The sequence below is a fragment of the Myotis davidii genome, unplaced genomic scaffold, assembly GCF_000327345.1.
Source record: "Myotis davidii unplaced genomic scaffold, ASM32734v1 scaffold38, whole genome shotgun sequence".
Taxonomy (NCBI): Eukaryota; Metazoa; Chordata; class Mammalia; order Chiroptera; family Vespertilionidae; genus Myotis; species Myotis davidii.
This window is the reverse complement of record NW_006291383.1, coordinates 5,561,706-5,575,096: the sequence shown is the minus strand read 5'-3', so window position 1 is coordinate 5,575,096 and position 13,391 is coordinate 5,561,706. Positions and strand designations below refer to the sequence as shown.

The window sequence follows — 13,391 nt, the reverse complement described above, 5'->3', positions numbered from 1 at the left end:
ACCTACCATGGGGTCTGGCACACAGCACATTCACTAAATAGTAGATGTTCTCTTAATGGTCCTCTAAAAAAACAGCATATACTAGTGGCCACCATGAGGTTAGGTGGTTGCAGGGTCCCGGGCAGGCCTGTCCGGTGGCTGCTGGTGGTTCTGGCTCTCCTCCCGGGATGTTTGTCGGTAACATCACACCAGGCCTCTTTTGCCCTGACCTGTGTACTCTTCTGGAGACTTGGCCAGCTGTAGGGTGAGAGATAACCTGCTGACCCTACGCCTCAGCTGCCTGTGACAGGAGCCATGCCGGGGCTCGAGTTACAAAGTGTTCTTCCTCATCTCCGCGCAGCCCGTGAAAACGGAAACCATGACCGTCAGCAGCCTGGCCATCAGGAAGAAGATCGAGCCAGAGGCTGTGCTGCAGACCAGAGTCACCACTGTGGACACCCAGGTACCCTGTGCCTTTCAGTGTTCCCCGAGCCACAGGTATTAGGCATTCGGGGTGGGATCAGCACCATGACAAAGCCCCTTGGCCAACCCTGGCCACCTCGGCTCCCCCAGAACCCCCATTTTAGCGCTGATGCTCTTGAGTCCTTTACTGTCCTTCCTGAGCTGTGGGAGTGGGCAGACTACACCACTTAGTGCTTCAACGTCCCCATCCATTACGTGGGATGATCATATCTCTTCTGTGCTCTTCGGGGCGTGGTAGGTCCAGTGGCCAGTGGATTAGGACTGTGGCTTTCAGATTGCTCTAAGGCAGTGATGGCGAACCTTTTGAGCTCGGCATGTCAGCATTTTGAAAAACCCTAACTTAATTCTGGTGCCGTGTCACATAAAAAATTTTTTGATATTTGCAAGCATAGTAAAACAAAGATTTATATTTTTGTTATTTATTTTATATATTTAAATGCCATTTAACAAAGAAAAATCAACCAAAAAAAATGAGTTCGCGTGTCACCTCTGACACGCGTGTCATAGGTTCGCCATCACTGGTCTAAGGAGTTGGAAAGGCTTCTCTTTTTTGTTGCTGTTAATCCTCACCCCAGGATACTTTTCCCCACTGATTTTTAGAGAGAGTGGGATGGAGGAAAGGGGGGGGGGGGAGTGAGAGAGATCTGGGTATCGAACCTGCAACCTCAGTACTTGCCCTTGACTTGAGAGTCAAATCCATGACCCTTCGGTCCATGGCTGATGCTCCAACCACTGAGAAAACTGGCCAGGGCGAGAGGTTTCTTGATGTACCGCAGGGCCTGCTCGGAAAGAGAAGATGTGAGACCCCAAGCCAGCTTCAGTCACAATGGCTCCTGTTGGGTCGTTTTTTTTTATGCACGAGGGTTCCACATAAGATTGGCAAAATGACTAAATGGGAGGGGGGAAGAGACCCCAAATCGTTGTGACCCCCAACTTCATTGTTCCAAATTGAACATAAAGCATAGTGATTAATCACAAAACAATATGTAATTATATATGTGTTTTCCCATGGTCTTAGGCGACACCTGTGAAAGGGTCATTCGACCCCCAAAGGGGTCGTGACCCACAGGTTGAGAACCGCTGTCTTAGTGAGAGGAAACACACTGAGTACCCCAGAGAAGCTGTCATGAATTGATACAGGTGGTTCCGAAGTTCCTTCTGTGGTTTTTAAACTTTCAAAATTGAGATGTGGTTCTTGGTTCTTTCTGGCCAGAGAGCTACTATGCTGAGGGCTTTCTTTCCCTGGAGACCAGTCTTTGTCTTAAGAACTGAAGAACAACGTAAACCAACACAACATGGGGAACGCTGCCATTTCCAGAATTTTCCCTCCCACTTTTATAACACGCATGGGGCTGAAGAGGCTGGTAGTGCAGTGGTCGAGACTCCTGGGTCGGGACTCTTGAGTTCTGACGAGCGGTGACCTCAGGCAACGTGTTCCTCCTCTGGCCTGTTTTGTAACGTGGGTTTTGCTTTCATGCAGAGAAATAAAAAGAAAACAAAATTGGCTCCCAATTCCACAACTCAGTAACCCTTCCTGACATCAAAATGTTCACAGTTATGAAATTCAAACAGAACTAAATGAAATTTTTTCTGATTCCTCCCAGAAAAATATGTATGCATATACCAATGTGTATACTTACATCTCCAGATATTTAAAAATTCTACAGGAAAGAGATTGTTCTGTCTTACACCTTACCTTTTTAACAATCTTCTTGGAGATCGACCTTTGCTGGCATATGTGGACCCACTTTGGTCTTCTTAGTTCCACTCCGAAGGGGACCCTGGTTTTCCACACAGCCTCCCATCGATGGACCTGTGCTTGTTTTCCTCGTCCGCAGTTAACGATGAGTGCTGCGGTGCACTGCCTTGTCTATACTTCTTGGCAAAGTTTTCAAAATTTATATCCCAGTAGTGAATTCCTAGCAATGGGATCACCAGGTCAAAGAATACATGCATTAAAATTTGGATAGAATTGATCAAATTGTCTAGGATTATTTTTCCTTTGTCAATCAAGTAAGATGACTGAAGTGAACTGGAGGCTCTGTGAGGCCCGTCTGTAATTCAGTCTGTGTGCGAACACCCACGTGCCCCTAGCGCACGTTCACTCACACAGCCTGTCACTCTGTCGCTGGGATTGCCGTGAGCCCAGGGGGCAGATGCTGCAGGTGAATCTGGCTTCTCTCTGTGTCCCTCTCTGATGACTCCTTCCTCTGACCACAGGTGGATGGGACTGCCCTAGTGGGGAAGGAATTCATAACCACTGCTCCCTCCATCACCACTGAGACCATATCAACCACCATGGTAAGTAGGACCCAGGAGACTTCTCTCTCTGACCAGCCTTCCTGCCCCAGAAATAGCCAGATAACAAGCTGACACCACCAGCTGCTTCAGGACATCCTCATCTGCCCTCCCTGCTTCAGGTCTGGGACATACAGTCAAACTGTCTGGCACCATAGTTGCCACAGGTCATCTGGTCAGACTCAGTTTTCCAAATGGGATACTATGGGAGGTGCAATTCCTGGGCTCGGTTACCCGGGCCATCTCAGCCCAGCAGCAGCAGTAAAGTTAGGAGGATGGTGCTGTTTGCTTATTGGCAATGCCTGAGGGTTGTGCCTGAAAGTCCAACCAGAGGGCGCATCCTTCTAGCAGCTGCACATTTTCTTCCATCTCCGGCCACTTCCTTGCCTCGGTCAGTAGATGGCGTCCAGTGAACCTAAGTTGGAAGCTCAGGAGTTTAGATTATCTTCCGAGGGAGCCGTGTTTCTGCTCCCTATTTGCTGTCTGGCCCAGGAAGGGAGGTCCTTGGCCTCAGGTGTCCTCATCTGTAAAAATGGGAATAATCCCTATCCTAGCTGGTTCACAGATTCCTGAGAGGGTCCAGCAACATCAGATCCTTCAATGATGACACAGAACCAATAGCACTCAGCACCCAGGTTTTGGTGCCAGGCAGTGATCTCCTTGGTCTTCGCAAAAACTGTGAGGAGGACGCTCTTTCTTTTCTGTGCCCTTTACAGATGAGGAAACCAGAGTTCAGAGAGGTAACATGACTTACCCAGGGTCACAGACCCAGTAAGTGGTGGAGCCAGGGCAAACACAGGCAATTCTGACTCCAGACGCCCTATTGTCCACCTCAACCCCTCTGCTCTGTTCCCTCATCCCGACCATTGTGAACACTGGCCGCATGGGGCTGAGGCTGGGTAGAGACCGGGGCTGGGGCAGGGGCAGGGGCAGGGCCAGGTATCATTGCCTGGGCCAGATCTGTCTTGAGCTGTTGGAAGTTGTTTTCAAGTGTTTTCTATTGCCACCCCCCTGATATACACATAGGAAGAAAATTATATTAATTTAGACTACCTGGAGGTAGGTTTTGAGTGAACAAAGACTTTAAGACAAATAAACTCAAACCAGTTCCAGCTTGCACGCTTTTCCCCGGTCACTCAGTTCCTCCTCTCCCCTCAACCCTTTGCTGCGTGGCATCAGGACGCTTACAGGGCTAAATTTAAATTCATGCTACGGCAAGCAGGCAATTGCATCATTCATTCACTCATCATCCATCCATCCATTCATTTGTTCCAAAAACATTTATTAGCCTATATTTCCTGCCCGGTATAGGGATACAGAGTTGAAGAAAAGATACTACCTGCTAGACTTCATTCCTCCAAAGAATAATCATGGGCGCATTGAATGTGCTGTGCCCTGTGTTGAGGACCTAGGCACACAGTGGTGAACAAGGCCCAGCTCTCCCACTTCCTGGCTGGATGACCTTGGGCAAGTTACCTGAACCTCTTCACACCTCAGTTTCCACTTGTATCAAGTCGGGTGAGGGCTGATAGCACATCCTTCCCAGGATTGGTGTGAGGATGGACTAAGGTTAATCTGTGCAGAGCCCTCAGAAGAGTTTGGCAAGTAGTAAGTGGTCTGTCATGTGAGCAGCTGTTATTTCTTCCTGCCTTCTTGGAACAGTGTCTCCTAGGGGGTACAGGAGAAGAGGTATGGGTGACACCATAGGAGCCGGGGAAGGCTTTATCTGAGTAGTGACATCTGAGCTATGCTTGAAGGATAAATTAAGGTACAATTACAAGAGAAGCCATTCCAGGTAGTGGGAACAGCAGGTGCAAAGGCAAGGATGTGAAGGAGCATAGCATTTAGTCAGTGAAGTGAAATGTCAAGTGTTGAGTGGGGTGGGGTGGGGGGGCGCTGGGAGAGGAGAGGCTGAAAAGGAAGGCTGGGCCAGGGCTTGAAGGGCCTCAAACATCACAGATGAAGTTCAAACTTCATCCTGGACACGATGGAGAATTACTTGAATTTTTTAAGTGGGGACATGATGCCATCAAAATAAGTGTTTGCATTCTAGAATGACCACTCTAACAACCTGTGTGCAACATGACTGGAGTAAACTTCCTTCCCTTGGGGCATGGGTCTTTTTTATTTTTCTCCCTTCCCTCTTTCTCCCCCTCCCTCCTTCCTCCTTCCTCCCACTTCTTTCCTGTCCTCAGCAAATATTTACTGAACACCCACGCCGTGTGAAGTACTGCGCCAGGAGCTGAGAATCCAGCCCTGAAGGAGACAGTGCCCCTGAGTCTATGTGCCATTAAGAGACCAAAAGAGAAGGCAGGGAACTAGTTCAGGGGCTGGTGCAGGGCCAGAGCATGAGGAGGTGGATGCCAAGGAGAGGGATAGGGTTACAAGATACGTGGAGGAGGGAAGTACAGGATTTGGTCATTGGTAGAATGTTTTGGTGACAGGAGGAGAGATGGGCTGGTGATGCTGCTCACTAGCCCAGCTGTTCTGAAAGCTTGGTTCTGGGGACCCATTCGAAAGGCAGCTTCTCGGGCCCCACCCAGACCTATTGATTCAGAAACTGGGGAGAGCCCCAGCGTCTGTGCTTTCACAAGTCCTCCAGGTGACGCCCCTCCAGCCTGAGAAGATGTAAACAGAGCACTGGAGGGAATGCTCTTTGGGGCGAGAGGAGGCAGCGATGAGTCCGTGGGCCCTGTGGGGCATTTCCAAGGAAAATGTCTAGGATGCAGTTGGTTTTAAAGGCCTAGGGCTCAAGAAGGATCTGGGATGCAGATAAAGGGACGGGGGACAGTGGCCTTGATGAGGAAACCTTGAGTGGCTGAGGTGGTCCAGAGAGAGGATGGGAGGAGGAGAGCCCTGCGTCCCTGGGAGGAAGGGTCCAGAGTAGAGATGGTGAGAGAGAAGACAGTCCGAGAACTAGGAAAGGCAGGTGGAGCGGGTGGTTTTTCAAGGACCTGTGTCCCTATTAGTGGCTTCTGTTTTCAGGGTAAAAGTGGAAGCGAGGCTTTGCCTGGAGAAGAGGAAGCAGTGGCACAAGAGGCAGCTTGGGGAGAATGGCCCGAAGGGGCTCAGAGTGGCTACTGGCTGCTTCCTAAGCTGGAGGAAAGGAAGCCTTGAACCTGGAAGGCTGTCCTTCTAAGGCCTGCTTCAAATGCCACCTCTGGGGACTCTATCCGACAAAGGTGGATGGAGTGCCAGGTGACCAGGTCACTGACAGCCTCACCTGGAGGCAGGCTGAGCAGTCAGGGCAAAGACAGACAGAGGGCTCCTTCCTCACGCTCCCCCCGGCAGGCAGAGGCCCGGGTGTGTACCAGGCACAGACCAGGACCAGGTTCAGCCCCTGGGCAGCTGCAGAAGGGTCACATCTCCGGCCCCTGGACAGACAAGGCTGAGCCCTGAGATGGTGCAGAAAGTGCGAGGGAGAGGCAGGCAGCCAGGCCTCTTGCCAGATGTGGGCCAGTAAATCTGGAGCCAGTTCCAGGAATATCTGCCCGTCAGAACCCAGTGTAGGACCAGGAGAGCCGGCTCACGGGTGGGAACTCAGAGGGCAGGGGCGTGTGGAAGGAGCGTGTTGGACTGGAGCCTGACGAACATGGGTCTAAATCCGGGCTCTGTCACTAACTTGCTGGGGAACTTGAACAAGCCACTTAACATTCTCTGGCCCTCCAGTCTCCATCTGTAAAACAGGAATATTAAAATGATTTGTTCTGATGACTAAATGAGACAGTGCATTCTTAGGATAATATCGAGTACATCTCAAGGACTCAGAACACAGTAGTTATTATGATGTTATTAGTAGCCAGCCTATACCGTGTTCACACTGTAGATTTCCATGTGCAAAGCTCTTTCTCCTCTGTTAGCCTCATAATGTCTCTGTGGGAGTAGGGCAGGGGTCCCATTTTAAGAACATATTTTTTAAGACTTTACTTTCAGAGGAGTTTTAGCAGATTCACAACAAAATTGAGCAGAAGGTAAAGAGATTTTCAGAATGCCCACTGCCCCCGCTCACACAGAGCCTCCCCCGTCATCAGCAGAGTCGGGGAGACTAGGGTGGGACATTGGTTGCCACTGATGACCCTACATGGCAGGGCTGCCCTTTTCCAGGTGCAATCATGAGGCCCACAGAGGGGAGGTGGCTCTGCCCCAGGTCACGTGGCTAGAACAAGGCAGGACCAGGGTGAGAACCTGCATGTCTCAGCCCTTTTGTTAGTGCTTCCCGAGAGCAGAACCATGTCTTGTTCACCACAGTGTCCCTCATGCCAGGCACTCCGCAAATATTTGCTGAATGAATGAGTGAGTGAGTGTGTAAGTGTGTGCATGAGTGAGTGGGTGACGAGTGAGAGGAGACTGGGCCAAATGATGCCTTCAGCTCTCTGCCTCTAATGTTAACCCTGTGGCCATGAGAGCTACATGGCCACGTGCTCTGGCTATCCTGGGGGCGACCCACCTGAGATCTGGCCATCTGAGCACTATTGTTTCCCCAGGAGAACAGTCTCAAGTCCGGGAAGGGGGCAGCTGCCATGATCCCAGGCCCACAGACGGTGGCCACGGAAATCCGTTCTCTTTCTCCGGTAAGTGGGCAAGGCCAGCTCAGGCTAGGGGACTCCACTCTGAATATGTGGACCCGGGTCCGCAGGTGGCCTGTAGCAAGTGCAGCGTGGAGCCCAGAAGGCTTCCCTTTCGAATGCAGCACCAGGAAACGATATCATTTTCAGATGCCCACAGGTTCCCTGGTGCCCACCAGAGTCTCGTCCATTGCCCTCCGTTCCTCCCCCGACCCCAAGCAGGGCATTGGCAATGTGGGGGTGAAGTGGTGCCTCCCTTTGGCGGTGCCTGTGATGTGGTAGCTCTTTTGCATCTGCTCTCCTTACTGACCAGGAGGAGCAATGGATTAGGAGTCCAGAGGCTTGACTTCTGGACCTGGCTCTGTCGGTGGCTGCCCTGTGAGCCATGTCTGTCCCTGTGAGGTCTCCTGCAACTCCTGTATTCTCCAGATCTGTCATTCACATCATCTAGCCCACGAGAGAACACACTCCCCGCTCTGGAAGGGTGGGGGATTGAGAGGGGACTCTGTTTCCACCTTGAATCCCTCTGGTCATTCTTCTAAGATGCCAGGATTCTTAAATTCTAGGGTCATGTTAGAATTCTGGGCCTTAGGAATCTCAGGTTCTAGGAATCTTAGATTCCAGGCTTTGAGAATTTTGTGGGTTTAGCACTCTGAAGAGTCCAGTATTCCTGAATTCTTAGATTCAGTGGTTCGTAGCATCTTGGCTTCCCAGCCCACCTTCATGGGATCCCTCCCCAACTTGTCCCTTGGTTTACCCACCCTGCAGCGGCCAGCATCCTCACCTGATCCCGGGCGGGGGGTGGTTATATTCTGCAGATCATCGGGAAAGATGTCCTCACCAGCACCTACGGCGCCACCGCGGAAACCCTCTCCACCTCCACCACCACCCATGTTACTAAAGTGAGTAGCAGCAGGTGCCACAGGGCCCAGCCTGGCTGTGGGGCTTGGGAAGGTCACTGCCACTGTCACGTGGACAGAGAAGACCTGTGGCATTGCCAGTTCCAGGAGAGCCGTGCGCTTGGTCTGTGTTACGGTCTGTCCTGGGCATGGACCTGCTCTTCAACACTGACAGTCAGGCTTGGGGGACGAGACCATCTCCTTGGAAGTCACTGTGGACCATAGCATTTGCATCTTACAGACCTTAAGTGCCGGAGGGATGTAGAGGGGTGATATGAGGAAGGCTCAAAGAGTGAGAAGGATCTTCTGGGGAAAGTGGGGTTTGCGCAGGGTCTTGGAAATCCAGGGAGGACTTGTGAGGGGAGGAGAGGACAGTGGCAGGCGTACTACGCAGTGCAGAAGATGGTAGCAGACACTGCATTTGTTTATTTGTTCACTGAGCAGATTTTACTCTGAGGGGCTAGTGGAGGGTCTGTAAGCAATGCATGTTGTGGGAAACAGGAGTAGTGTTCTCTGGTAGCCAGAAGCAGCATAACCGTGGGAAATTGGGTTGGACTGGGGCCAGAGGAAGCAGAATAGAGACAAATAACACAAATTCCAGGACAACTGTGGCGATGGAGGGCCCTGGTCTGAGAGTTATTGGAAAACCATCAATGTTTCTTAACTGGGGAGTGAGCCAGTGAGAAGGGGTTTAAGGAGAGGTGATTAGATCCACCAGGATGTGCAGGGTGATGGGAGAAAGAAGGGAGTGAGTGATGGAGAGACTAGGGATGGAGGGCCTTGGCCAGGGTGGGAGTCAGAGTGGGAGAAGGAAGAGGAATGGCCAAGAAGGGAGGCGTTCCTGATGCGTCAGCCGTGACTCAGCCAATGAAGACAGGGCTGAAGGCTGGCTGGCACGTTCATGACTGAGTAGCCAGAAGGAGGCAGGAGGGGTCCCAGGCCAGGGATGGAGGCCTGAAGGAGAGATGCCAGGGAGCCAGGTTGAGTTGCAGGTTCTGCTGAGCTATCTGAAGAAGTCTGATAGGTGGCACTGGCCCTCCATACACTGCCCCAGCCCTGCCTCCTCCTCTGTAGGACTCAGCACCTCTGCACAGTCCCCACTCTCACCCACTCTCACCAAAAGCGTTAGTAAGCAACATTTATTTCACTGAAGGCTTTATGGGAAGGTTTTCTATCACACCCCACACCGAATACAGCTCAGAAAACTCTTTTTCCCGAAGTCCTGGCACGTTCATGACTGAGTAGCCAGAAGGAGGCAGGAGGGGTCCCAGGCCAGGGATGGAGGCCTGAAGGAGAGATGCCAGGGAGCCAGGTTGAGTTGCAGGTTCTGCTGAGCTATCTGAAGAAGTCTGATAGGTGGCACTGGCCCTCCATACACTGCCCCAGCCCTGCCTCCTCCTCTGTAGGACTCAGCACCTCTGCACAGTCCCCACTCCACCCACTCTCACCAAAAGCGTTAGTAAGCAACATTTATTTCACTGAAGGCTTTATGGGAAGGTTTTCTATCACACACCCCACCGAATACAGCTCAGAAAACTCTTTTTCCCGAAGTCCCTCCTAGCCCTGCCAACTGGGAGTCCCCTCCCCTCCCCGCTTCTTTCTGCCCACTTCTGACTCCAGCCAGAACTTCTCTCAGCCACCACCCTCCTTGAATATGCCAAGCAATTCTACTTCTAAACTTACGCCCAAACTTGCCCCTTCAGAAAACAGTGGTGGTTACCAGTATTGTCAACGAAATTTCTCTCATACTGTGGTTTGAAGTCATTTAAGGTAGAACCTTGTCACCATTCACATTTCATTCATGTGTTCATTCAACAAACGTGCATTTAGCACCTGTCCTGGTCAGGCTGAACAGAGGGGTGGGGAGGAGGGGATACAGAGATGAACAAAAGACACTCCTGTCCCCAAGAGTTCCAGCCTGGTGAGCAAGGCCAGGTCCTGCACAAAAGGTCGCCAAAGGGCAGAGGCCCAGAACCATGAGAGAGATGAATCTGGTGTTCGGGCAGTACCTAGGCAGGAAGGTGGAAGGATTGCCAACCAGGGTCAGGGAGAGCATTTGATCTGGGCTTGGGAGACCTAGAGGGGACAGTGTGGTGCTTGGACAGTGGTGGCCACCAGGCTAGATCTGCAGTCTGAAGTCCCACAACCAGAAGAGGAAAAATCTGAGGGAGCCAGGAGAGGTGACTGCTGGATCCAGCCATGCCCTTGAGGGATACTTTGGACAGGTCTCTTGTCACAGCTGCTGGTCCAGCAGGACCCAAGGCTGACCTTGCCTCTCTCTCCCCCTGCAGACTGTGAAAGGAGGGTTTTCTGAGACGAGGATCGAGAAGCGAATCATTATTACTGGGGACGAAGATGTTGATCAAGACCAGGTATGGGAATGAGGAACGCTACTCCCAGTGGCACTGCCCAGTCCCCCATCCCTGCCATATTGGGTTACTCATGGATGGTTACCCTTGTGGGCTAAGAAGATGTACACTTTCTGCCCATCCTATCTAGACAAGGGGCCCCCAAGGAAAGGACATTGAATGGGATTCAGGAGGAGCCAGAAGACTCAGGCTCTAGTCTCTTCCTTTAATTCTTTGACGACTGCCCCTCCCTGGGCCTCCTGTTTGCAAGCTGTGCAGTAGGCGGCTTGTTGGTCTCCATAGTCTCTCGTATTTGATATTCTGTGGTTCCTCACTTTGCTGCTCTTTCCCACCAGGCCCTGGCTTTGGCCATCAAGGAGGCCAAACTTCAGCATCCGGACATGCTGGTAACCAAAGCTGTCGTATATAGAGAAACAGACCCATCCCCGGAGGAGAGGGACAAGAAGCCACAGGTAAGGCTCAGGAGGTTCAGTAGCGGTGAGAGGGAGGAGGGAACTGTGGCAAGGTCCTCTGAGCGTGGTTTCCATCAGAGAACCCACCCTGTGGCTTGGTCCCTGTCACAGCTCTGACCCCCCCACCCACCAGACATCATGAATAACAGTGGGGCAGAAGCCTGGTTCCTGGGTTCTTTGGGGTTTAAGGCCCTAGACCAGCCATGGGCAAACTACGGCCCGCGGGCCGGATCCACCCCATTTGAAATGAATAAAACTAAAAAAAAAAAAGACCGTACCCTTTTATGTAATGATGTTTACTTTGAATTTATATTAGTTCACACAACCACTCCATCCATGCTTTTGTTCCGGCCCTCCGGTCCAGTTTAAGAACCCATTGTGGCCCTCGAGTCAAAAAGTTTGCCCATCCATGCCCTAGACCCAGTAAATCAGAAGTGGTAGGAAAGGGGAGACAGGATTGTCAACGGGTACTGAGGTGGGACATCTGCAGTAGTTAGCACAGTGCCTGGCAGTTAGTAAGTGCTGGATAGAAGTTAATTATGACTATTATTACTATTAACTCAAAGTAGGCTAACAAAATGCTGCTCATTCGGACTCTGTGGCAATAATCCAAGAAGAATAAATGCAAATGGCACACTTTAGGTGTCCCCGGTACTTCTAAAGGCATCCCATGGAGCCAGAATCCTGTTTACATTGTATTAGTCGGTGAGCAAACTTAAAATACAAAACCCTCAGGACACAGCAGAATTGAGCAGAAGGAACACAGCCAGGCTTTGGCGCAGAAACACCTTGCCAGCAGCGTGCCCAGGTGAACTTCCCTGGGCCTCGGTTTCCTCATCTACAAATGGGAGCTCATCTCTAAAGTGGAGCTGCTCTAATAATTAAACAACATCTGTGGCTCTTAGTTTGAGCGGCTACAACAGAATACCACAGACTGGGGCCTTAAACGACGCACATTTATTTATCACGGTTGTAGGAGCTGGACAGTCCAAGGCCAACGTGTTGGCCAGCTCATTTCCTGGTGAGAGCCCACTTTCTGGTTTTCAGACAACTGTCTTCTCAAAACTATGTAACAGGTGGCATGTCGTTCTTGCCTTTTTTCACTCACAGATGGTCAAGGGCTAATAAAGTCATGTAAATGCGATCCTCCTCTGTTTCTTTTCCAAGATGGAAAACCTGAGGTCCAGGTTCCGTGACTTAACAAGTTGATTAGAGCCCAGGGCTCCTGCTTTGGAACAGGCCAATTTGGAACAGGCCGCATGGCTGAGAGCAAAGATAATCTCTCTCTCGTCTCTTCTTACAAGGGCACCATTTTCGTTCATGAGGACTTCACCCTTATGACCTCCGGTCCCACCTCCAAATGCCCTCTTCTTGAGGATTAGGGCTTCCATAAGTGAATTTGGGGGCAGCATACCAGGGCGGTGTCTCGCAGGCAGAAGGTGCGTGGCCGTGTGGACCTGCTTCCTTTTCCTGGAGGTTTTGCCATGTTTAGGGATGAGGGTCCTGAGTAAGTCAGACCGTAACCCTCCACCACCAGCCAGGTGCCCAGGGCCCTGTTCCCACCTGGGTTTCCATCTTGCTGGCCTTTATCTTCTCTCCCCAAATCCTCCAGAGACATCTCTCTGCTCCATTCTACTTGGCCCCTTTCTGGAAGTTCTTCCTTCTTAAAGGTCTTGCTGTGAGTATGGAAAGCACACTTATCCCACATAGTCTTCTCTTTTCTCTGCAACCTCGCAGGCCAGATGTGTGGCTTCTGCTCCATGATCTCCCACTGGCCTGCCTCCTTCCACAGGGCCTGTCTCTCAAACCCCGCCAGCCAGAGGGTGGCACTTACCCAGCGCCCTAGAGCTTTCTTACTTACAAAATTTTAAGTAAATGGGGAAAAAATAACTGGCCTGTTCCAAAGCAAGGAGCTCTGGATTCTAATCAACTTGCTAAGTCATTGAACCTGGGCCTCAGATTTTCCATCTTGAGAAAGAAACTGAGAAGGATCGCATTTATATGACTTTATTAGCCCTTGACCATCTGTGAGTAAAAAAAGGCAAGAATGACATGCCACCTGTTACATAGTTTTGGGTAGTTGCTATGTTCAGGGCATTTTGCTGGGCATTGGAAAGACGGCAATAAGTAAAAGACAGTCCTTGTCCTAAAGGAGATCAGAATAGCATGTGGTTACATTAACAACAGCAACACTAATAACAAGAACAGCCTGTATTTATTTAGCACTTTATGCTGATCCTTGTTTTGAATCCTACTTATAACTAAGGCAGTTATACGCAGAACCCATTTTACAGAGGAAGCAACTGAGGCCTAAAGAGGTTAAGAAACTTGTGCAGAGCTAGTGGG

The 13,391-nt window shown here is 50.8% G+C and overlaps 1 protein-coding gene across 4 annotated transcripts in view; it reads left to right on the top strand.

Annotated features, from left to right (window-relative positions):
• Window positions 1-12,902, top strand: part of EPB41L1 (erythrocyte membrane protein band 4.1-like 1) — a 49,091-nt gene extending 36,189 nt beyond the window's left edge. The window contains exons 17-24 of one of the 4 annotated variants that reach the window (XM_015564454.1): window positions 341-442; window positions 2,683-2,763; window positions 3,315-3,500; window positions 7,245-7,331; window positions 8,144-8,227; window positions 10,516-10,596; window positions 10,929-11,045; window positions 12,350-12,890. In XM_015564454.1, coding sequence (XP_015419940.1) covers window positions 341-442; window positions 2,683-2,763; window positions 3,315-3,500; window positions 7,245-7,331; window positions 8,144-8,227; window positions 10,516-10,596; window positions 10,929-11,045; window positions 12,350-12,427 — 816 coding nt within the window. In that variant the 3' untranslated portion in view covers window positions 12,428-12,890. Of the gene's footprint in view, window positions 1-340; window positions 443-2,682; window positions 2,764-3,314; window positions 3,501-7,244; window positions 7,332-8,143; window positions 8,228-10,515; window positions 10,597-10,928; window positions 11,046-12,349 lie in introns of all 4 variants that reach the window. The other 3 variants (XM_015564455.1, XM_015564457.1, XM_015564456.1) reach the window with 3 other exon arrangements.
• The last annotated feature ends 489 nt before the right edge of the window (window positions 12,903-13,391 follow it).